This window comes from Andrena cerasifolii, chromosome 1, assembly GCF_050908995.1.
Source record: "Andrena cerasifolii isolate SP2316 chromosome 1, iyAndCera1_principal, whole genome shotgun sequence".
NCBI classification, from domain to species: domain Eukaryota; kingdom Metazoa; phylum Arthropoda; class Insecta; order Hymenoptera; family Andrenidae; genus Andrena; species Andrena cerasifolii.
In genome coordinates, this window is record NC_135118.1 from 21,398,118 (window position 1) to 21,424,778 (window position 26,661).

Consider the following 26,661-nt stretch of genomic DNA (forward strand, 5'->3'; position numbering starts at 1 on the left):
TGACAATAAAATTAACCCTTATCGTCGAATACGAAGGGTCATGAAAAGAGCTGTCGCAGCTAACGTGTTAATAATTCTTTTGTTAATGCGAAGGACAACGTAACATGTTGCCGATGATAATGAGACGTGTTGTAATCACTACAAGGGTATGTGAATGAGGGTATTAAGTCGGTGCAATACTCTGTTCGCTTTATTGATCCAAAATCTTTATTAAAAGGGAAAATATATTAAATGGTTTTTTAATCAAAGTATTTTCGGCTTTCTGTGACCTTTCGGCACTTTTCTGGTAAAGGTGCAAGCAGGTGTAGTGAAAAGAGACGTTTCCGGAAACTTACCATGGCTTAACCGTGAGCGAGCGAACGGTAATTATTTACAAACGGGAAGTCCTCACCGATTTCGATGACCTTGGAATATGTCTGTTATCGAGAGTATAATTATGAGCAACTTTTTCCTATACATGTTGCCATCGCTCGACTTTGGTTTTCGAGATATTCGCAAAAAAGTGTGATCGCGTGTTGGTTAGAGTTAGATGGTTTCAGCCTCCATGAGGGGGGGGGGGATAACTTTTGGGAGATTTAAGATAAAGAAAATTAAAAAAAAATTAAAACCGACGTAAAAAAGTATATAAATGCACTAAAAAGTAAAAAATAATTTAATCCCTTATTTAATTTACGACTCTCATATTTTTTAAGTCGGCGCCAGATTTACACAGTGCAAATGATGAGACGCCGACTTAAAAAATATGAGAGTCGTAGATTAAATAAGGGATTAAATTATTTTGTACTTTTTAGGGCATTTTTATTTTGTTGAAGTCGATTTTAAATTTTTTATTTTTTGTCTTTTTAGTTTTATATATGTTGATGCAACATGCTTAGGAGATATGCTCGTACGTACATAAAATAATAATAATTAGGTGACAATAGTCTTTATTATTAACCAGAACTGGCAAAATATTCGGTCAATATTGATGCAGTGTAGGATGGGACCACCGGGGCATTGCCCTCTTTCGAATAAAAAAAAAGATTATCAAAATCGGTCCATATGCTGAGGAGTTATGCGGGGACAAACATAAAAAAAATACATATGGGTCGATTCTATAACCTCATCCTCTTTGAAGTCGGTTAAAAATGTGTAAATCTCTTAAAAGTAAACCATCTAGCCCAAGCCAACTGCCGATCACCGTTTCTTGCAAATATCTCAAAACTCAAAGCTGAGCGGCGGTAACATACCTGTATACAGGAAAAAGTTATTCAGAATATTAACTTTGACAATATATTTTCAAGGACATCGAAATCGGTCTGCCCTTTTGTAAATAATTACCGATCGAATTTTTGCACCGACCTAATATGTGAATTAAGAACAAAAACGGACTAACTCACATTTTTTGTGAAATTGAGTCAGTAACAATTACGTATTCCAATAAGCTGTGCTAATCATATAATACAGGAAAAATTTTTTTTTTTTAATGTGGCTTAGTCCGATTTGGCTCTCAATGCATCGTATAAATGAATCGCCCTTGAAATTCGTTGCTAATAACAGCGCTCACCTTTCGGGTGGTAGACACAGGCGATTGTAATTTTCCGCAGCTATCGTAGGTAACGTCAGCACCGTGACCAGAAAGCAGAGAGCCTCGAGAGTCCATTCAAATCGGCATGTGTTCAATGACTCTTCATGTCCTGCGAGGATCACGATCACCGATACTGGTATGACGAGGCCCGTCACTAATAGGTCTGCCAATGCTACGTTCACCAGAAATGCATTCCCTGGAACACGAGAATTCGGTGTCGAGTTAATCGAAGTGGTTGGAGATGATTCCACTGGAATCAAGTGTCAGGTACTTCGAATTTAAGAATATCCTGGTATGAGGAAAGTAGAAACACGACAGTGTCGCATAATTGATAGACAATACGAGTACATTGCTTCATATTGCTTATGATTCTAATTAGAAGATCTTGTGTAAAATTAGGAGATTATAGAGGGACAAATTTCGGAAATGACAGAAAATCCTTCTGCTACAGTTTCATGTAGTTATTATAACAGAAGTTTCCTGTTAACTTTTGAGCGCGATTTTTTGCCGATTATCTGATCAAATCATATCATTTTTAACTTCGAAATCAGGTGGAGTCACCTCGAAAAATAGGCTAAACTATTGTGAAATTCGAGCTTTCGAACAAAAGGCACTAGTAACAAAATCGTATATTATTCAAGGAACTTAGGGCAGGCAATCGAGGAAATCCTTATTTGCGTTAACAATACAACACTCTGTATACCTACATTTTTTACTCATCGTCAGCACAGTATATTTTTTCGAATTCCAAAATAGAATGGTCCATTTAACGAACCGAAGACAACCTTCATATTTCAATTTTAACTAAGTTACAAAGAGTTAGTCGCTACGTGGCATTTTTTTTAAATCTTCTTCATAATATATACAATTTCAAAATAACTGAAGATCGTCGAACTAAGTGTTTCACTTTGTATAATACATGAAACATCGACGGTGTAACTATATACGTGGAAGCAGGATTATTACGCACAACATTGATTCTCCAAAATCGATAGCTTGATTGCTGCGTGGAAACTCAAAGGATGGCGCGACGCAGTAAACTGTGTCGAATGTACAAATTGGAAGTTATGCTTAGCGAGACACTAACTGACATTTCTAAGCTACCGTACCATTAACGCCTCTAATCCCGCACTAAACACATTACTAGCGCGTGTGTTGGCGACGAAAATTATTACTCTCATCGGATTCGTACCTTCCACTCTGTGGAGATTCACACTTGCATCGATCAACTCGACCTAAAAAACTGATAAAACTCCATTTCAAGTTAACGCTTTATTCCGCAGGGAAATTGTGAAATCAGTCCTTTTGCAAAAAAGCCTACCCTTTTTACAAAAGTTTTACCTCAATTAGGCTGAGGAATCATGGCTCTTTTGTAATATCTCTAGGGACCTGGGACCAGTTAGACGTTAAAATTTCTGCGTTCAGCTTGCGTCATATTTGCAATCAATATTTTAGTAAAAACTATCTAGAAAACACTGTCCATTCCGACAAAAATCTCCACCACTTAAAATCCCTAATAAACTATTTTACCCATACATTACAAAATCCATAATAAACTATTTTACATTCGTATGGATTTAAAATAATTTGTTAAAAACATAGTATATAATCGATAGACGCGCGAAACGTTCGAAGAAGTGTCTAAAGTCTAATTCCTTTCGGCGCACTCACTTCCTTGGAAAGCCTGCTTCTTCGTAATTTCCAAAGGCAATTTTCAACGCAATGTTAATTGCCTATATACGAGCATCGTTGCGTCACGCTAGTCGCTAAGCAGCAGGTCATGTGGCCCCAGTATCAACATGATGTTTAACCTGGCGTGTACGAGTAGCTGGTTGCATACAGCGCGGCAATGAGATGAGACGATCACGAAATGAATTGCACATGCCCGCGGCGCACGGGCACTCCAGTCGAGTCCACTTCAGCCTCCGCTTAATGGAACGTAATTTTACTTGGCTCGTTTCAGCCGTTCAGTAGGAGTCATTTTTAAAGGCGTATCAGATGTTGAACAAAGCCACCCACAGCGTTGGTAAATTAATCATCTGCACCACCGATTCTGCTGGCTGCTAACGAGACTTTTCCAGCGTTATTTATGTGGGAAATCGACTGATGCGACGACGAGCGTAGAAGAGGAATTATGTTGCGTGCAGAACGTAGATTCTCTCTTCCCGGTCCATTATCTGTTTCCCAGCCTTTGCCATTGTGCAGGCCTATTGTGCCCTATGATTTTCAACTGCCAATAGTATTCGTTCACACGACGAAGGTACCACGCGTGGAGCATTTACATTTTCCTACGGATCTTCACATACCGTATTCTATAAAGCTTTTGTCTGTTATTCGTAGAGGGGATTTTAATAAAAGCGTCCAGATCCCTCTGTCTGTTAACATGTTAAGATCAGAGACAGGACGCGTCAGGTTTTGTTTGACCCAACCCCGCCCCCGCGTGTAACGTGGTTACACGCTTCCTCGTGCGTGAAAATTTTTGTTTAATCGCTCGTATTCTGCAGTTCCCCCTTTTTAATGATTGTACTGGAGTAAAAGAATCGTGTTCATGGTGGGGAATGAAAACGATTTAGGACCGTGGATGAATGATATGCGGTGGTTTTTATGGTGTTATTGTACTTATACAGTACCTATTTCTCTAATCGGGAAATATTTAACAATTATTGCCACGTTAGTTATATCGATATAAATTTGAAACGAAGGTTATTAGAGTAAACAAAGTACTGTGAAGTTTGTTGAAAAATTTGTTAGAAATAGGTTTATTGAAGAGCAGACTGACTCTACACGTGCTGATAGAGCTTTTGGTAAATGTGGCAGAGCAGTGAACGCGTTAAGTCGAATAGCATGCTGCTGCATTTATTGAAATATGTCGACATCCTTCAACGAAATCTAGTAGTCCGATATGTTGAATTGAGGAAGTTCTGAAAATGTTACTCGAAGAAGGATGGAATAATTGTTATTAAATTCAATTTAATTTTAGAGTTCGTCTTTATGAAATATTATTTTAGTAAAAAGGATATTGCGCTTTATTTCATTGGTGCACATACTGCAGCGAGTTTATTCAAAACACATCTACTCCTGTTCCGCATACGAAAGTAAACTTTATGCTTAAATTAATTTAAGTCCTCATTGGAACCGTTACTAAACATCTGCGTGTCTTTAAAATTCTCGTTAATCTGCATAATTCTTACCTGAAATAACGATCAAGATAATCCTATCACGAAACATTACAAAAAGCTACATAGGTACATACATAATTCCCGCTATAACAGTAGAAACCGCGTCTGACCATGCACTGTCCACTTTCACTTGTCTCGCTATATGTCCCGATCTACTACTACTACTAGCAGTTAGCAGTACATACAGCCTTGGAGAACATTATTTTTCCTGAAGGAAATAACTCGAAAGTGCAGACTAAAGCTTTTGCAAGTAATACTTTGTTCCTTAGATTGTTCTCACCTTCAACAAAAACGATCTCATATTTCTCTTCATTCGCATCTCCCTTGCTTGCAACTCTACCTTCAAACCCTATTCCTACATAATATTTAGACACAGCATCGACGTCACGCCAGTACGAACGTATTTAAATTATTTCTACGTATCATTTTCAAGTAGAAATAGCTGAAACCGATCGTCCCACAGTATCGGCGCCTTTCTTCCAGCAAACAAAGAAAGATAACTGTCCCCTTTCAAGCGCGTTCGGGGCAAAGTACAAGTTCTCAAAGGAAATCGATCGGAGGATGTGCCTGTCGATATATGCGAGTATGCTATTGTAAAAAAGAGTCGTCGTAAAGAAGGATTTCCGTGGAAACTCTGGATTCTTCCTCCATACTAAGCGACAGTCGGAGATATATTTGTATTTACTGCTATTGTCACAGTAAAATTGCGAAATTGTTATGGACGATCAGGAGTCCCTCCTCGTTACGGGGACACTGATGACTCTGGCCTGTTCGCGTACCGGGGGAAAGAGCTGAAGTCGAGTAACAGCAAGTTTATTGCCGTGGTAACGACGGAACGAAATTTTCCTGCTGAATCGACTGGCTGCGCAAAACTTGGAATTGTTTACGTTCCTATCAGGATTCGCGTGAAACGAGCTGGCGGTAAAAATCCAGCGATGTGCTTCGCGGAGTGTCTGGTGAGTGGTAGATGGGGAAAGGGAGGTTGTCTGTACAGGATGTTCCTGAAAGGTGGTTCCAAATGCGGGCTTGTAGCACTCACCGAACTAGATGATAAAAGTTTAGTCAACATGGGCAAACGAATTTTTTCTAGCAAACAATTTCCATTATAAGATTTAAACCACCTTTCAGAAACACTGTGTCTATTTACGGAATACATTGAACTAAATTAATTATCAATTCGATGAACCCATAAATTGTATATTATAAAGTTCGAAAGATTGATTTATAAATAATGACATTAGCAATAATAAATTTTGATTTATGTATAAATAACTTAAGAGAATAGCGAATAAAAGTTCAAACAAATTACATATTCGCCATGCGTTGAATAAAAAAATTAACTTTATTCGTCGCATAATCTAAAGTTAAGGTAACTTTTATTAGATCCGTTATTTAATTAATTTTTTTTATTGTCTCAATGCCCAACTCTGGTGTCTATGTATGGTTTTCACAAATGGTTACTTCTACGCAAGTATATAAGTACCAACGATTTCGTGAGAATCAATTACGGCATGAGAGTAATAAACGTCACAGAGATGCTTGGCTCGCTTTGAAGCGGATCCTTGACGTTTATGATCAGGGATATCATTTTCGAGCCTCGTAAAAATGTTCATTTCCAGTTCGGTCGATATTAATAAGAGTTGGTTGAATTTTTGCAACGATATTAAAACGATATTGGTTGAATATTTTTTAATTTCACTTCTAACAATTTGCAATAATATTTCTGTGATAATTTACCCAGAACAGGCAGCGTTACACATTTCCACATATCCTAGAATTCTGAAAGGATTGGCTTCGAGATTTTCTATTCTATGGTAATAGTTATCCCGTTTCGGTTCATTAAATACAAAAGCCAATCTCCGTTACCACGGTGGAAAAAATAGAAGAGCCACAGAGCGTTCCTTTTCTTACTATTATACTTGGCAACGCCGCGCCATATCCGTGCGTAGAAGAATTTTGTCCCTTTACACAGGGGAGCAAGTAAAGGGATCTTTCCGCAACGAGAGATAAAAAGGAACGATTTCACAAAGGAGCGTCGGATAACCGTGTTCCGTAGTATGGGTCATCTTTGTCAAAGAGATTCTTATATGTGCACAAAGACTTCCACCGTACATGCCTTGGACAAATATTTATTAAATCGAAGATTAAACTTTTTAAAAGAATTTTACTGTTTTCTTAATATCGTTCGAATGGAAAGGTGATATTTAGTTTACCACTTCCAGGCCCTTTGTCCAATTCAATGGAAAGAACTTCAAAATTCTATTCCGAGCAATTCTTTAAACTTTACAAGATGGAGATAGTTTAGTTTCAGGAATCTTTAGATTTTACAGACGAACGGTTCTTATTAACATTTTAACTTTATATTCGACGAAGTAACAACGTAGCTAGGTGAAATTTTGTTATATCTGTTGCGCCCGTATTAGGCACTTATCCAGTATAGTCGAATGATTTTATTAACTAAATACAGTAGCAATCGCAACTGGCATTTCTCGATTGAAAAGAATTCAAAGAGTATGCATACCTCGTTTTTTGAGTTGGTCCTCAACCACCACCGCGGATATCATGAAGATGTTACCAACACTGCCACCAACGGCCATCGAGGCTAACAAAAGGAGCCTGGCCACCCTCGACCAAGCTGACGATAGGGTTACCGGTGAAATATCAAGGTCACTGTCCAGAGGGTTTTCCGCTTTATCCATTCTTATCTCTGACTCGAGGCCCATAATTCCAGCCAAAGTGCTCGTTGCACCTGTGTAGGTCGTCGTCGTCGCGTTCATCCTGGAACTGGAGAAATACGGCCATTAATGGAATGGAAAAGTCAGGACGTTTAGTACCTGAAGTGAAAGAACTCGCGGTGGATGCGAGTGCTGCAAACCCGGAGTCGTATAACTCGGGCCATAAAAATTAAAATTATACGGCGCGATGGATCTTACCGTTCATTCTTTTTAATAAACGCTAGGAGTGGGAGAAGCGTACGATGGACTAATAAAATTACGAATTCGTGGGTAGGGAAGAGCGGGGACAAACGTAACGGCGTCATGAAAGTCACACTCCTTCTCCCGCCTTCCACAAAAGTTTCCAAAACGTTTGCTTTACATAGTTACGCGTGTTTAGTGTTTCTTTTGCTTCACGGAGTTACGCTGAGCAATGCGACGATTCGTGTACCGTGGGCAAGCTGATTTCGTTATTTCAATCATTCAGGTAAGTGTCTCCTCTGTTGTTTTTTTTCATAATATTCATAGTTAAACTATAGACATTGATCCAATTATTTGTTAGAGCGTTCTTAGATAATGTCTTTATAAGTTCCTGTATTTGATTTCAATAAGTCTTGTATAGTTTGTACGTTATAACAGTTCTATGCTGGAAAACATGGCTGGGGACAAAAGTAACATGTTTCTGTAAGTTTAAAGATGCCTCCTTATATCCCAAAAGAGTTGACTGCAATATTAACAATAGTTTTTAAAAAAAAATCATAAATATTAGTTACTTTCGGGGCCGTTACACGAGATTCCATATTAAATCAAATATACAGTATCAAAGAAATGTTTGAAGCTGGTTATGTTTTTTTTGTCGTTAGGTACCCTACTTAAAATATGTTTATTTAAATATTTGTTTCTATCGTTTCTGATAATAAAAAATCCTAATTTGCTTTGGAAAAAGTGTGCTACTTAATTCTCCTCAAAATAATTAGTATTACTTTCGTCCTACCCCTGCAGAACAAAAGACAGTCACTGCGGTAAAATTGCCATAACTCTTTGACTACTTATCATGGAAGGCTGAATTTGCGGTGAAATGATAGACCAAGAAACACACTATCTTAAGGCGTAATTTACATTTTTATATCTGTAAGAGGTAATTGGCAGCTAGGCCAAATGTAAAGTGTTACGTTTGTCCCCGCTCTCCCCTACTTTAAAAAATTCTGTAGCGACATGTTGCGCCGCACAGATGCTGCGAACGTATTAAAAAGTACTCTGTCATTGCAGGGGGACTACGAAACAGCCCTGCAGTAACACGATATTTTATTTTCTGTCGTGCGTTCGAAATTGAGAAAAATACTTCACCGAGTGGCTGCTTGAAGAGTGCAAATGGGAAATATTCTAACAATGCAACTGTGCCGGTTGTTTGTGATTTGCCAAGCTTTGCAGTGGATCATTCTTGTATCTTTAAACCGTGAACTGTGTGTATTGTTTCGTTTTCTTTTTATTAATATTTTATAATATACGTATATAAGAAAGATAGAAACTATTTGAATACGACGTAGCTGAGTATTATTTGCTCATCCCCCACGACGAATTTTTTAGTGTAAATAGTCGAAATGTACGAGCTTGTAGAATAAATACTAAAAATGGAGGATGAAAGGTACAAAAGCGGTCTACGTTTTCCCTGCACGCGTACCTCGAAAAATCAAGTAAAATCCAGTCCACTACGAAAATGGGAGGCAATACTGTTCTCCGTTATCTTTTATCCTTTACCTTCCATCCGTTACATCGACGAATTTGAAAAGGAGGCTCGCGAGGCTTGAGTCCGCCAAAGGGATAGGACGTTGCTGAAAATTTCAACGTCTGTAAACACCCAACGAACGGAAGGTCCATTCACGCGCTATACATGGTCCGTTTGGCCCCGTCTGAATCAATGGGGCTCGTCTCCATGGTAGACTTAATTCCGTGTAGTTTCAACAGGCCTCTTTGGAGAGCAGGATCTCGGGAGGAACAATTAGTGTCCGCGTTGAAATGCAAATTTATCCTAGGCGATTGTGCAGAGGATAACGTGTCCCTCGATCGTCCTTAGCCGCCCTAATTGGGATCATTCATCTCTGCGCTTTAAAATTGATTTCGCGCGGCACGAACTTTTAAGGCGGTTAACTGATTCCGCTTGCTGGAAAGGCCAGTTTCCATTCCGCTGCATTCCACTTTTATGAAATTTAATACGCAGCTAACGATGATCGTCGGGCTTGAAACAGGAAGGAGGCCGTGTTGCAGAGACTAGGTATCAAGTTATTAAGCCTCCAGGGGGGCTTTGAAGATTAAGGCTGACACGTTGGCAGCCTTAATTGCAGGGTATTGATCAGCCTCTATTACGCAGATAGTCCGCCGTTTTAATAATCCTCTACCACGAACGGTTCACGATGAAAGTAGTAAGGATTGAGATATACTGGGTGAGGCATATAAAATATTGGTCGTATAAAAAAAATGTTATTAGGTCAAATGTGAAATATTTGAGAGGACCCACTTTTCGGATTAAGGGGTTATACCTAGTCAGGCGGCCGAAAAGAGGCGAATATTTGTGAATTTTTTTTGAAGACGTGGAAGCGTATATTTTTACAAAACTTTTTGCACTTAAAAGAACAACATTTAAAGAATATTTGGTAATTTTTTCGTAGAAAAATATCTACGTTTATAATAAGATTATCTAAAATCAAAAAACAAAAAGTATTCCGTTAGTATATTAATGTATCCTCAGGTTGGCGGAATTTTCCGAAATATTAATTTAAAACAAAATGGCGGCTATTTAAAGTTGAAATCCTGATATTTCTCGCGTGATTTTTGCACGAAAAAATCAAGATTTCAACTTTAAATAGCAGCCATTTTGTTTTAAATTAATATTTCGGAAAATTCTCTCCGTCAACCTGAGGATACATTAATATACTTACGAAATCTTTTTTGTTTTTTGATTTTAGATAATCTGGTTCCGAATGACAGTGCTCACCGCAAAACCATGCTTTTAAAAATGCTTCTTGGATGTCGGTTTGTATTTTATTATAAACGTAAATATTTTTCTACGAAAAAATTATCAAATGTTCTTTAAATGCTGCTCTTTTAAGCGCAAAAGTTTTGTAAAAATATACGCTTTCGCTTCTTCAAAAAAAATTCACAAATATTCGCCTCTTTTCGGCCGCCTGACCGCTATAACCTCTTAAACTGTCTTTTTCGGTTCACGATGGTGTGAATGATATTTCAAAGTCATCGATGTCTTTTTAAAGCGATCCACTCATTTTTCTGGTATATTAATATAGTGCATAAAAAGAAACGAACTTAATTATATGTATAATTATAAATATTTCAATTAATTTGTTTTGTACAAGTACTTCGATATAAAATACTATTTACGTTGATAAAAAATTTCTGTTTTGCGAAACATTGAAGGAGATCTACTTATAAAGAAATGATAGTACTCACTATTAGAATATTAAAGGAATAAAATTCTATTGATATTTTACAGTAAATTAATGGTACTTTTTAATAGATATTGTCGAATCCGATTTATTACATTCCTCGACCTCATTTACAAATTACCTCTCCTTGTTTTGAAAAAATCACTCCCCCGCTTCATGGTTGTACGATGAGCTACAGGCCACCCAGTGTATGTATTAAGAGCGCAACTTGTTGCAGCTTAGCAAGAGAAATGATTTTTTTAAATAGCTTCCGTCCATGGAGGTTCGCACACTTTAAGGCGAGTATTTTCACCGACACCTGTATGAATAAGTTACACTCCATCTTCGCAATTGCTATCTTTAAAACTCCTCTACTTGTTGCACCACTTAAACGGGGACAGATTCTCGAATTCTGCTTCTGGTCGAATCTTTTCAAGCTTCAAATGGGCTTTTAAATTCAATGGGTCGGGACTTATGCACGCTTAACTGAATATTCGAGGAGATCTTTTCATGCCCAAACAGTACCTACTGCTCAGCTTTTTCCTCTGCTCCGTTCACTGCGTTTCCACACTGAATTTCACACTTGCATAAAAATACCCAAGTGTCGTTTAAATATCTCTATATTGATTCTTCGAATCAATTTCGTATCATTTCTTGCAGCAAAATTCCCAATTGATGCGGCGTATAGAATAGACTTTAAATACCCCTAGAAATAAGAATCTAAAGAATTCTTAAGATATATATTATTCTTAATGCGTAGATGCACTCTACAGTACAAAGTGAAGTACTAAGGTCGTGGATTCATGACTCGTTCTGTATACGATGGAAATGTTACACGAATTAGTGACGCTTGCATTCCATTGAAGCCGTTGACACTTCTGTAGGAAGTTTCTATTCTTTCCTTCGCGCAGGCTCGTTTACAGTACATTCTAAAGACTGAATCTCCTTCGAAACACGTTTCCTCACCATTGACAATGAAGAAACTGGTTTCTGGATTAGCGTGCACGTTTGACCGAGATCTTAAGTGTTGCACCCTCGTCGCGGTGGTAGTCAAAAATTCATTACCTCCATTCAACCAAAATCCAAGCCACGACGTATTGGTTTACGTGTTGCGCGGAAGGTGAGAAATTCTTAGCTTAAGGTGGCTGTTGGTTTCGGTTACGCATATCGAGTTCCATGGGATCGATGATGAACAGGATGCAGTTATGGACTTAAAAGTCTACCCACACATATCAATTCCGTGACGATTCAGCGCCGTCAGTGTCAATGGAAATTTATAGTAACAAATTCTTATTAACCGACTTCAAAAAGGAAGAGGTTATAGATTCAACCCGTATGTATTTTTTCTTCTTCTATGTTTGTCCCCGCATAACTCCTCAGCACATGGACCGAGTTTGATGATCATTTTTTTATTCGAAAGAGGGCGATGTCCCGGTGGTCTCATCCTAAACTGCATCAATATTGGCTCAATACTTTACCAGTACTTGTTTAACAAACTAATCAACGAACTCACAAGTGAAGCTAAATAAAAGCTTGCAAAAAATATCGTTTCCTTTTTCTCAAATGGAGCAGTTCACACTTGTTAGTGCTAGTTACTAACACTGAAACAAAGAAACCGTTGATTTGTAATAAGATCGCAGGATTTTCTGGAGAAATATTAATTCGACAACGAAACTGAGTATCTCAATTGAGTGCACCCTGATTTAACATGTATTAAACAAGAGTTATGCTAATGGGAATTGGAATTGGTAATAATTATCATTCCAATATTATTTAGTTAAACATGAGAAATATATATGGCAGCAGTAATGCGTAAATAAAGCAGCGTAATGTTTGCATACCATTAATGTTTCGTCGTTAATGTTTGCATGACCATTTCCTTCCATATTTCTGTGGCTATTTTAAACATTCAGCATCGGTAAAATTTATAGTTAACTTCAATTTAGAGAATACTATGACTGTGTACACAGGAATGTTTATCCGCAAAGTCGAAGTGCGTCTTCGGTGTATCAGCTTTAGTAGTGCAGAGGATATGGCACGAATAAAGAAATTTTATCAGCAAGTTTTAAAGTTTTCTCCAAACTTATATTTCCCAGATGTATTTCCTAGTGTTTACTGCGCGTCCGTTCCAGAAAAATCTCGCATCTGACGAATAACTTTTTGCCTAACACATACACGCAACAAGTCATTCGTGTGCTCGTCTCAACTGTAATAATGTATATAATGTTTTCGTGTCTCCGGGATTCCTTTGAATGAAGGAATTGACCGAAAAACTTTGGAAACGTGGAACACATGTTACATCTATATGTAGACAGTTATTTCAATTAAAACTTGGACATTACAGTACATATTCATCCCTTTCCATCAAGAAAACATTTTCACATTTTTGCTCAAGTACCATTTCGTTGTACAGTGTTTAACAACGATTTTCACAATTCGTGATAATGGAAATTTTTTAAATAAAATTTTAGTCCACATTTGCGAGGTCCATTTTAAACCATAATTCCAAACATATTCATCTCAAAATAAGCTTTTATGTTAGACTTCAATCTTGTTATAATCCAGAAGTCTTATAAGTTGTTTTCAAGAAGTAATACTAATGATAAGCAACATATGCAATTTGATATTTAGCACTATTATTAAAAGCCGGAGCATATTCTTCTTAAGGGGTTAGGCCACCTTGGACGGAGCAAAATTACAGTCATTTTCGGCATTTTTTTTTAGGAAGATATTGAAATAAACAGAAAATTTAATATGAAGTCTGTTGTTGTACAACCCCAGGGCAGGTATTTGCCAATATTTCTATCAATAGTTAGACCTTAATATTGAAATATAAAAATTTTGCGAATTTAAAACAAATCGCTTTTATTCAATTTCTTTTATTAAAATTTCAACATATCAAAATTTACATTTCTAGAAAAAGACTATATTAGATCATTGCGAATGTACAATTATCACTGAAAAGTTAAAAGGTTCAAAAATACGAAAATGGTAACTGAGAAATGAAGCCGGGGTGCAGTGAGCCCCGTGTGACTAATTGTAATTTGTGATTATAAGAAGGTGTGACCACGGAGGGTTAATCCTTCTCAAAACACTAAAGACACACACCCACCTCACCCAATCGTCGATATCCATTTAATTTCATAGAAAAATTCTACAAAGTGTTACATGTGGTATGAAGACATTCTACTGTCACAAATTTCCTAGATTTAGTACACTCTACATATTCTTATTGCGAGTCCCACGACACGTTTGCCTGATCGCCGACTCAGCACTGAAATGTTAAACGCATTCGCGTGGACGAGTCGCGGGGGACATAAAACTGACCATGACTCGCGTAGGGCGAAGGCTGAGAAATTCCTCGATCGGAGCGGAAATGGGGAGGGCAGTTTCAATGGAATCACACGGTTATGGAATTCGTAGCGCGAAGAATTTTGCGAATGTCGAGCACGCTTAGCTGCGAGAGAACAGGAAATTACCGAAGCGAGACGTTACGATGCCGATGCACATTCGACGCATCCTTGCCGCAGACTTCCGGTGGAATCAGTTACTATGAAACTTGGAATCACTTTGAATAAGTATCATTCGAATTTTATGGTTCCATTCAAAGTTCTGGGGGCGCCGTGCGCAGTCGGCGAGCCCGAAAGTTTTGAAATAAAAGAAATTTTATACGGCGCTTACGCCTTGCGAAGTGTTCCCCGTTTTAGGGGTGTTCGCGCGTTGATATTCGCGTAATGGCGCATAATGGAACAACGAATGGTACGGCCCAATGGTTTAATCGTTCAGGGTTATGGTCTCGCTGAGGCTTGCTTTAACCTGCTATATAACTCATTCATTTCTCAAACAGAAACGCAGGCAATGTAATTACGCCACCGTTCGTGAGGCACCGAGCACTTGCTCGTGTTGCGTAAACTGATTATTACTGCAACATGGATACAGGTTTCTAAAGTGACTTTATTATTTAACTTTAGTATATTTACTTATTTGACGTATAATATTAGTTTAACGATCTGCTTCAACCATTTAAAAGAATTAGAAAATGATGAAGTCGTGGGGTGAAATGAATGGAAAAATAAGAAAAGGACGCTCAAAATCGAAGGAAATTCTTTGTTCCATATTGTAGGCAGAAGAAGGAAAATATTTTAGTATCTGCATTTTTTTCGGTTTTCTTGGGAAATATAGTAATTAAATTTTGCAAATACTCTGGAAGACCACTGTCGCTGTTTTTTTATTTAATAAAAGAAAACCCCATTGGTTCACTTGCAATATTACCTATTATGATATGAATACTGGGGTTGAAATTATGCTACCTAGGTATACTTCGGAGGGGATTAATCTAAGTTCATGTGCAAGTTAATATTAGAGATACCGGATGTGTGCATAGTAAATATTGTGATTTGAGATTATCGAACGAAGCATAGCCTCCCTCGTGAATAATGTATACACCTGCAGAGTACTGCATGTCATAATTAATGCTAAGTAGTAAACCCTATCGGATTATCAACTAAGAGGGTGCCATAATTTACACCTCTGACGATCCTTTAAACCAGATTGAAACAAAAGAGCATCTTAATAAGGGATATTATGAATAACGCCTGCAGACCTGACTCTGACGAATATTTTGCGAGGAATATTCTTTAGAGGGCATGTAATTAGCAATCAGCGTGGTAGCGAGGGTTTCTCGAGTGCCAAGTGTGAGTAAGATATTTAGAACTAAGGATTCCGGGAATGTGTGGGGGCGTCAGAATGGCTGACACGTGAGTGGCGGCTGCGGCTTTGGGGGTTAATAGTAGATGCAGGGGGTTTAAGTGTTCATGAGGGTAGCTAGAACGTGGTAAAATTCAGAGTTGTTGAGAGAGTTCAGCCAGTTTACAACCCGAGCTGAGAGAATATAACAAAACGTCTGTGACTAATTTTAATAAAAAAAATAAAAAAACGGTGAAAAGTGCTGGTCATAGTCTTTATTGTACATTTACTTCATCTATAGTGAATTGTGGTGAACACAAATAATTTTCACTATCTTTTCTTAACACAGTTTATATGTGAATAGTCTTATATGTACAGTACTGAAATTATAAAATTATAAAATTACAAAATTAAAAGTCCACGGGAATCTCAAATTTTTCCAATCTCCCCCTGGTGTGCCCCTACTTGTGTAATAAAAACCCCTTTAACATCAGTCGTCGATGTAAAGTTTGACATGAATAGAAACAGAGAAAAATTGTATTTTATCCATTGGACGACTAAGTGAACTTGCACGGTAACATGACAAATTGTACGGCTCTTTCTGTATTCTGGACGCGGAAAACTACTGGAACTGCATACAATGCTCTTTTCAGGCAATGAGCAATTGAATGGAATTTCCCGATGAACAAATGTAAGTAATACTGCCTAACGCAATTTCACTCGGCCAACGAGTTTCTATCATGATCGTCCACCCTCTACTACCCTTCGCCCCCTCGTTCTCTTCTGCACCCATTCCCTCCATCTCACCCCCACCCGTTTTAATAACGTGACTCGACAGAGACCTGGCTGCCTATTTTTATTATGCTTTTATTCGCTCCCCCCCCCCCCACACACACGACGCGAATGCTCGTCGAATTTCTTTCTTGAAAAATTTGCATCGTTAATTTCCGTCAGCGGCTCGAAACGCGTAAAAAAATATACCGCGTGCACTTGACGGCTCTCCAGCTCAATCCTTCATGCCCGTGAGTGTGACGTGTGTTCCTTGCACCGTGATCTGTATCCATGCGTGGGATTATTAAAAAAGGAAAAAAAAGAAAAACGTTCCCTGACAAATGTATGCGCAACTTCATAGTCCGTTTTTCAACGGTAATTTATATTTTAATGGTTATTTATATTTCGATGGATAGGCAATTATTAATGGGGATTAATGTCGACGGACTGGGTGGTGCATTCAATCTACATTTTGTTCGTATACAAATTTAGGATCGTGAAGCTTCACCACGTCTCCACTCATATTCACTGAAATGAGGTAGAATGTTTCGTAAAATAGTGGTCAAAAGATAGTTTAAAGTTCAAACTGTGACCAGTAAGAATAAAATTCATATCTCCATAGGCTGGGGAAGGTCCCATTGATTTAATTATCAATTAAAAGTATGAGTTTTAAATATTCTTTTTGACCACCACTGTAGTAATATGATTCATAATTTACATAACTCCTAATGACAGTAATATTATTACAGGGCTCCCAATTTAAGGGTTCACTTGTTATAAGCGTTCTCAGGAAAGATTGTAAAGTTTAAGGGTGGGTCACTGGTGACCCCTAGGGAAATCAACGTCTCAATGGGCAAAGATTAATTCTATTCTGCAAAGAATTCTTCGTCTGCAGTGGGTGATTATTAATTTGACCCCTTGTGAGGGGGTGATTAGGTTTTAGTAATTTTTATTATTGTTTTCTTATTATCATGTTCTACCGTGGTTGTACGATTAGATGCTGAACTTTGTATGGAAATTAACCCTTAAATGACGGATGTGGGGTTCATTTTGACCCGTGACTTCGTTCATATACATCATAAGATAAGATTGTAATATTAGGTGTTGATCTATTTATGATCTAAAATCTATTTTCTTTGCGGAAATGATAATTTATAAAATGGGTCCAAATTAACCAAAAAGTTAAAGAAAATAATAATACATCTTTCTAACACTTAGAAGTTACAGTAACAGTAATAAATAATATATCATGTAATTTACGTAATTACATAAAGTGTCAAGTGTTCGCAGCATGGTTTAATAAAAATAAACCGCCTCTGTTTTAGACGTACCTAACTCTAAATTGGATTTTGAATAGCAAAACTTCTTGTTTGCCAGGAGACTAAATAGACTCTTCCGCGCGTTTGCGCGCCTAACGCCTCAAATTCATTTGAGCAGAGGTATGCTCGGATTGTGTTCAAAGCTAATCCAGAGTTATGAGCGTGATGTCATTTATTAAAGTTTCTCCCATATCTCGAGCGGAGCATGTAAACTATAGTTACCGCGAAGTAGGATGCAAATCACAACGGCTCGGAGCCAAGGCGAGTCTGTAACTGCCAACGCAAATTTTATGAGTTGGCAGGTATAATTTTGAAACCACAGCACGTTGTTTTGTTAAGCAGATTTGAATATTTAGATTTACACTACGGCAGTGTAAACCGTCGTCAGTGTATTTGTTCATACCCCATAACCCCTTACGATCTAATAAGTAGGTAAGATACTTGGAACGTCTTCCTTCATAGACATATGTAGCACTTACTACCCATATTCTATTCAGAGGTATGTGCAGAATAGAATTGTCGTACATTTAAGGGGTTACCTACTGTCTTTGGGAATTTATTTCAGAAACTACATGCATATTTTTATGCAATGTTTTTTGTATTCAAATGAGGGACACTTTAACAGGTTATTATATTATGTTTTGGTATAAAAATATTTAGTTATTGCAAAATTACAACTGATTTCCCGGAAGCTGTTTTTTGACCGGTGACCACGATTTCTCCAAAACCGCTTCACCAATCTATCTGAAACTTTGTAGGTTTCTTCTAAACATTCAAATCTAGTCTTTAATCAAAGCATTTGTTTTTCCAATGCATAGTTTTTATTTTATGGATGAAAAAGAGTGTTTTTGCTACGAAAATCGATCATTTCACTTTAAACATCTGCCATTTTGTCCCAGATTAATATTTTTTAAAACGGAACGATTAAAAACTAGATAAACTATTGTACTAACTAAATCTCCTTCATTTTTTCATTTCAGATAACCTAGTTCCGAATAATGTTGGTTACCGCAAAACATGTTTCTAAAAACAGCTTCTGGGAAATCAGTTGTAATTGTGCAATAACTAAATATTTTTATACCAAAACATAGTATAATAACCTGTTAAAGTGTCCTTCATCTGAATACAAAAGCCATTGCATAAAAATATGCATGCACTTTCTGAAATAAATACCGAAAAATTCGATTCTTTTTCTACCTCCTGACGGTAGGTAACCCCTTAAAGCATACACAGTACTGGAAATATTTATTGCATCACTCGAATAAACACGTTATCACTTATACCTTCCTTATTATTCGTACTAAGAAAATATTGTCGTAAAATTTATTTATGTATATAGCTTTGATTTTCATATAGGGTAGATGTCCCATTTACTGTCAGTGTCCCTATTACTGCCACTTTATTTATTTCACTTAAAAAAAATGTAACATATAAAGAATATACGTATAAAGAGTGTACTATAATAATAAAAAAAAACAGTCCCAATTTTGTGATAAATTCTTTTTTACACTATTCTTTATACGTTGCGTGTTTATTAAGTAAAATAAATGAAGTGGCAGTAATAGGGACGCTGGTAGTAATTGGGACATTTACCCTACCTAGCATGAAAATTGGTGTCTAAATAGTACGTAATATAATATATAATATTTATTTACGGGTGCTACCCTTTGGTAGAGACATGAGTGGTAACCGGTATAGAGTGTACAATTAAAAAGAACATAATATAATTTGGAATTAATTATTGAGAACTTATATGCTAGGAAGGTATAAGGTTGTCTACTAAGTTAGCTATTGCGCTCTTGAACGTATATGGGGGTCCAGAAAAAAAGTCAACAGCAGGTTCAGCTTTGTTAGCAGACTTGCATAGTCTATTGATAATGATACTATTACGGAAAGTTGTTTTGTAAGAATTTAGATGGAAGATGGGAAGCCTTCTCAAGCGCAATGTGATGCAATAAATATTTCCAGTACTGTGGGTAACCTTAAAAACTTCTTATCATTAGACTCTCAAAGAAATCGCCATAATCATTTTAGAGGCTCCTCTGAAGTTAACTATCGAAATACTGAGTAAACATGTCAATTGTTCCACTAACACTAGTAATAATTAAACTAATGAAGTGGACATGGTTCACCCCTACATCGTTTGCCAAAGTACTCTTACTACTTGCCTTCTCCTCGATAGCTACAAGTCCTAAGATCAGTCGTCTCGAAGTGACGACATCAAACAGGCGTACCTATCTTCAGCTATCGTAGATGCAGCTGCAGATATCGACTGAATTTCCTCGTTCCAAAATAGCATATCAACCGTGTACCTTGTTATATCGGAATTTTCTGTCAAATTAACCAGGGAACCTGTGAAATTGCGATAAAGGGGATATAATAACCTCCTCCAGTATCGATGGGCCCCCAAGGATTAAGGGGTTCACGGGCCAGCGCGTGTCTGCTAGCCTGTGCAATTTATCTGCTGTGTGTCGCGGCGTTTGGCGAAGCGTAATATTGCTGATGAGTTATATTAAAGGGCCAAACTTGAGAGATTCGGATACGTATGTATATACATACGGTGCTTCAAATGGTACAGAGACTCGCCATCTATGAATTGGCCGTAACTCACGGTGGCCGTCCAGCTCCAAATGTTAACCGCGCGTAGACGTGTAAATACGCCTCCACACTCCACGTCCCATCGTTTGGTGACCACTCTAAAGTAGATATGTATCGTGGAACCGTGAGAAGCTCGTGATAATCAGACATCCTTCAACCACCGTGCTAATGCCACGGTTAACGAAACAATTCGAACGTTCACTGTACTTCAGTGGCCGGGACGTGGGAATTGCAGTAAAGTCTTTAGAAGATGGGTGCTTTTGTAAGCAGACACGAATATGAGAGTTTTGTTATTAATTCGGTGTGTATTAATATTTCGTACGTTATGTTTTTTTATTTTTTATTATTAAGCATTTGGAACCTCGGTACGTTATGTTTCGATAGAATTTTAGATTTCCCTAATCTCCTCTTCCTTTCAAAGTCTTTTTTTTAAATTTGTGTGAAAATTGTAATTCCATTAAAATTGCTAGACCACTAAAATTAGAAGCAGAAGCGAATAAGATTCGTACAACTAAAAATCTCGTTCGTTGGGAATTGTAATATTTATCTTATTGAATCAGACTGTTCTTAGTAGGCTCGCGTAAGTGTTATTGACCCCTTGCAAGCAAGTCGGAGGCTGAACTCCAATTTCAATCACGAAAAACAAATACGTACATATTGTCAACGCACATAGAAATGGCTGACGAAAGAAGACCAGACCTCCCCGGGAAGATTCGATTTAATCTTTTTCTCCTGATCTCGAGATAACTGCGCTGATTCCTTCCCATTGGAGCGAAGGGAGCGGACAGGCAACTTTCCTCAAACATTTCAGACGGAAACATCCTGCCGTGATATAAAACTGTTCTAGCTTGCAAGTTTCGCCGGAGCTGTCCAAAGGATTTCTTAACTGTTAGGTGAAGCGGAGCAGCAGGAAGTTGCTCAAGTAGATTTGATTCCGCTGTCGATCTCGCATCAAAGAACAGGACCAAGTTGGACGACGCGCATTATGAAGTTATTCCCGCGTAAAGGAGCTGCGCCCGTAAATATTTGCAGGCAACGCGGAAAGGTAGAAAAAATCCTGCAGCCTGCCCGCGACCAGCGCGGCAAATAATTAACAGCGCACCGAGGGATTCAGTAACGCGGAAGCAACTGAACGTCAGAGTCCTTCGGCCAGCTTCGCGAATATTAATTCCATCGGGACGCAAGTAGCGAAATTTTTCAATGAATATAAGTCTGCTGTGCAGGATGCGGCCTCCTCCATCCGCGGCATTATTCCTTTGAGGAAGTGGAATTTAATATAATGATGTGCCGCAGTGCAAATAAAGGCCCGCCCCTGTCTTTTGACTCCCTGGAAGTGGTTTTATTCGCTTGCACAATACGGCCGGAAATCCTCGCGGAAATTCGAGGTTTCGAGACATCGAGTTCTGTGTTTCGTTATCCTTAACAAACGAATGATGCTTCTCTGTTAAGCAAGGAAGAACTGCTACTTCATTCTTAAGCTGAATTGGGGGGAGGCAGCATGCCAGAGGGAGGAAGGGATGATTACGTAAAAGTCGAAGTCTCTTTGTGCTTCAATGGCTCAATTTAGTCTCAGATTGTGTTCCAAATTGGACGGGACACGTAGACGTCTCGCCTGTGTTGCAGCGTGTACTCTGCGCAGGGCATACGACGCTCCGGATGGAGTAGAAATACAAATCCTGCGAGATCGGCTGCTTCTATTAGGGTAAGCTCATTCACTCGGCAGAGGAATATATTCATTGTGCACTTACGCAATGGAATGAAGTCGGTTGGAGGCTCGCGCGGATAAGACCATCGAGTATCGGAGTATGGGGGCCATGAATAATATACATAGAAGCTCCAGGCTTCTGTTAAGAAAGACTGACGTACCGTCAGTTCAGAATAGTACGCAGCAGGAGTTCTGTCTAATGTCTCTTGTGGTGTTAAAGGGGAAATTATGAGAAACAGAGTAGCATAATCCAATCGTCATCGAGAGATCTTTTAATTTTCGAGGCTTAAATCAGCATTCTGCTGATTTCGAATTTGTGTAAATACAGTCTGTCAGAGTTTGCAATTTTTTTCCATTTTCGTGAACTGGGGGCTATAAGTGATTTTTTGTCCCCTGGACTACACCCCGCGCGAAGTTGGTTCTTCTTTTATTTCAGTCAGAAAGAATTGACCTTTCTGGGAAAAAAATATTTTATTAATTCGGAAAGTTATATTTGCAACTTGAATATTATAGACAAATTGTTTTTATTAAAATGTCGCTTCAAGGATCAAAGAAACTCGTGATTCTGACTATGTCGTAGCAAAAGACGGTTTCTTTCTTTTTAACTCATTACTGGTGGCCCTGATGTCATTACTGTCATGTTTAATTTGTTGTATTCTAGGCAACACATTTCTGAATGAGTTGACTGGTTCTCTAATTGCTGCTCGTAATAAAGGATGCTCTTCGAGTCTCATCGCGGAGCCAGAAATATTTTCTTCAATTGCAAATTAGCCTTTGAAATGCTGAATTAAATCTTCGCCTTGCTTTAGTTCCATATTTTCTCGCGCGTAAATAATCCGTTTTTTGTTCTGTGTTAATAATTGCTTGAAAGGAAGATGAGCTTGGAGCCACTTAATGAAGGACCATACCGAAGCCCAGGCTAGCAAATTCTTTTAGATTAATTCGTGCGGAATCCGATCCACCGAGTTGTCTTTTGTTAAAACTTTCTTAGACTCGAAACAACTGACTTTCGTCAAATATTTAGTATTATAGTAATTATTCACATTGTGAGCATTAAATATTTTCAATTAATACGATTCTATCGTTGGCATCGATTTTGATTGTCCTCTTTTTTGTAATGTCTTATAATTGGAATTATTACATTTGCTAGATCACTTTTAAACAATTTTAAAATGTGTATTATATTTATGCAATCCCATCACCATCATCTAGATTTAAAGGAATGAGCTGCTTCATTGGCGAAGAAACAAAAGGGAGCTCGTAATCGGGTAATAATTGGTGGAAATTCTTGATTTGGTAATTTTTAGTTGCATAGTGAATTATTACGAAATGACCTAGATCACGTGTTGAAATCAACTTGGCCATTGATATTTTCAAAAAGAAAAGTCATCAGTGATCAATTTTACACCCGAAGTATGCATATCCCAAAATTATTAATATGATTTATTCTGTTCATCTCCGACCTCAAAAAAGAAAAAAGTGACACAAGTAAATCCAAACTGGACATCAACATCCTCGACAAAATATTACTTTAACGAACTGATAAATAAAAACCGAAGAATCAACATCTCCACTCAAGTTTTATACATAAATTGTATAACCCGACAACAGTACAGCCTGCTTGAGAATAATAACTGCACCAATGTACACAGCATTGCTCCCTTAATTAACCTGTTATTGCAAGCATCAAAGAAATATCACAGCGTGAATTGCACGAATTTTATAGAAGTACAGCATGGAGGCATAACTGGTGGAACAGTACGAACGTTTCCCTGCCAATAAATATTTGATACAGGAAAAAGAGCGGTGCGCTTCCTATCGAGTCCAGGGATGAAATTACAGAATGCTCTGCGAGCTACCGCGCCAAAATTCGATACGCCCAATAAGCACTGTATACCTACCCGATGCATGTGCGCATGCAATACATTATGTATCAAACATCGACCCAAGTGTGTAACTTCTCTATAACACACTTTGCCTCAGCTTGGAAACAACAGGTACTCTTTCCGATTGAAACATCCACCGGCCCTGTTGCTGCTAAATTATCCCAGTAGCAGGTTCACGGTTGAGGCTATTAGAGAGGCTGGGCTTTACAAGAAACGAAACCTGCTTGTGCGCTCTTCCGTGATAACGTTGCCGTAAATTCGTTGTAATATCACGGTGATACTCTCGTCTCGTGAATCTTCATTTCTGCGCAATTACTATGTAATGAAACTTCAGTGAGGACAACCAAACTGGGCGATTCTCTCACGGTCCGCGTCGCCATTCCCCTGCTTTTAAAAGCACATTATTCAACGGCCACTGAAACGAGTTTTGGATTTGCGGCGATATGCATAGAATTTTTTAACTACTGTTATCGTGGACAGTGGGTGGGTTTGGTTTTAACTTTTAATGAAGATTAGTAGTGTATTAGGTACATGCAGCGTGGGAGATATTGTATGTATATATTTAAACACTACACAGTCTGGGATGTCTATTAGCGGTGGAATTGAAAAGGAGATGTGGAAGGATAAATCGAGAAGGTGGAGTGTAATTTTGCAGTGCGGTTATGTATTCAACGCCACTGAAGCGAGTTTTGCATTTGCAGTGATATGCATAGAATTTTTTAACTACTGTTATTATGGGTAAGGGATGGATTTGGTTTTGTTAACTTTTAATGAAGATTAATACTGTACCTATTGCGTACGGTTACGTGCGTTACTAACGGTCCACTGGCACTATTTTGCTGCCCCACCTTCTACTATCTCCAACCTTCCGACTCCTCAGATTCACTTGAAGCAATTGGTCGATCAACGAGCCCAATGAAATTCTGACCGATCCAATACCATTTGCCCGCGATTCCAGCGGACGCACACGGAAGATATTAATCTCTTAACTGTATCACTTTTCGCCCTACGGACCGCAGGCCTGCTTTTTGAGAACTGTCAAAGCTGAATTTACTCATCTCGCTGATAGCAAATCCTCCGTTTTATTTAATACCGCACCTCCTCCATTGGTACGATCATATTGATTAAACGATTACGTGAAATTCACTGGCCCTGTTAAATGGGGCAGTCCAAATCACGAGCTAACTCGCCCGCTCGCCAAATAACAGGTGAAGCCACTCGTCTGGGAGAACTGTTTCATTTTATTCCCCCCAGCGCTGATATACACCGGGATCTTTTACATCGTCGCGTTCCAATGAAATCCCAATTACTGCGAAGATTTTCCTCCAGGCTTTATGAAATCTTTACGACCCGGACCGAAATTGTGCACGCGTCGCTTGGCTTCACAATCAAGCTCGGATATTGTTTACTTACCAAGAACGCCGAACTTCCGGGGCGAAAATGAGTGCTTCCCCATGCAGGCAGCCAAACAAATGGCTTTGCTAACTCGATTCGGATAGTTTCGTTATGACTTCCTGCTAAGCGCCTACGCTTCCCTCGCCGTTCTCTTTTAATCATTCCTGCACATCTTGTGCCACGGGGAACCGAACATCGCATTAACTCTCGAGGAAAACGTTGTCGGGACAGCCTCGAATAACAACGGCAAGGAAATATCTTATTTCGAGGTAACTATAAATATACCAAAGGCCAATTGTATGAGATTCGGCTTCACCTGAAAATCGTGCAGTTTGCTTTCAAGCTTTCCAGTGTACGGGGTGAGTTATAGTTATAGTTCGTACCTGTAAGTTTAGGAACTACAGGCTGGATTATTGGGAGATAGAATTCATACAATTTTGGGAACTATAACTCAGTTTTAGGGGAGATGGAATTCGCTGAATTTTGAGAACCATAGCCTGGTTTATTGGGATACGAAACCTCTCATTTTTGTTCTTTTACCTTATTTTATTTAGAGATTGAATTTTGTTCATTACCTTGCCTTGGTTTCTTGGGAATTGAATCCCCACAGTTTTGGCAATTATTGCACAGTTTTTGGGTAGATGGAATTCCCTGAATTTTGAGAACTATTGCCTGGTTTATTGGGATACGAAACTCTCACAGTTTTGTTTTCTACCTTAGTTTATTTGGAGATGGAATTTTGTTTGTTCACCACCTTGATTTATTGGGAATTGAATCCCCACAATTCTGGAAACTGTAGCCCAGCTTTGGGGGAGATAGAGTTCGCAGAATTGTTGGTACCTATAACCTGGTTTATTTGGATATCGAATTCCCTTTCACCCAAAATTAAATTTCCCCATTTCAAATGCAAGCCGAATTAGGTAAAGTCCAATCAATAAGTCAACCACGCGATGTCAAACCAAATGCCAAAAATCTCTTACACACCTACAATTGGTGGTATTAAGAGGTTGTTGATTTTGAGGGAGATAATGAAATAAATGGAAAATTCAATATGACGCCTGTCATTCTACAAATCTAGGCGGAAAAAGTCGTATTTTTTTTTAAAAGCCATGATATGCCACATTTTACGGAGCGATGCCTTCCACAGTATTTAACTTTACGGCTATTCTCTACCATGCCTAAAGCTGAAGAAGTATCATATGGATCTGCATGAACATTAATTGAAAGTGAATATTTGTTTTTATAAAAGTGTCAGTTGCAAAGAATATATTCAAGATATCGCAAAATCGGTATGTGCTTCTTCAGTTTTAGGCATTTAGAAATTAAAACTTCTTGGTTTTTTGTTCCCAGTCAAATGGTAAGCCGTGAGCTTAAGGGGTTATGCCTAGTCAGGCGGTCGAAAAG

The 26,661-nt window shown here is 38.3% G+C and overlaps 1 protein-coding gene across 3 annotated transcripts in view; it reads right to left on the reverse strand.

Moving 5' to 3' along the window:
- Positions 1 to 26,661, reverse strand: part of LOC143369733 (adenosine receptor A1) — a 197,526-nt gene that overhangs the window by 23,445 nt on the left and 147,420 nt on the right. For all 3 annotated transcript variants that reach the window (XM_076814076.1, XM_076814059.1, XM_076814067.1), the window contains 2 exons: positions 7,268 to 7,530; positions 1,547 to 1,763 (listed from right to left, as the gene is read on the reverse strand). In XM_076814076.1, coding sequence (XP_076670191.1) covers positions 1,547 to 1,763; positions 7,268 to 7,523 — 473 coding nt within the window. In that variant the 5' untranslated portion in view covers positions 7,524 to 7,530. The remainder of the gene's footprint in view (positions 1 to 1,546; positions 1,764 to 7,267; positions 7,531 to 26,661) is intronic.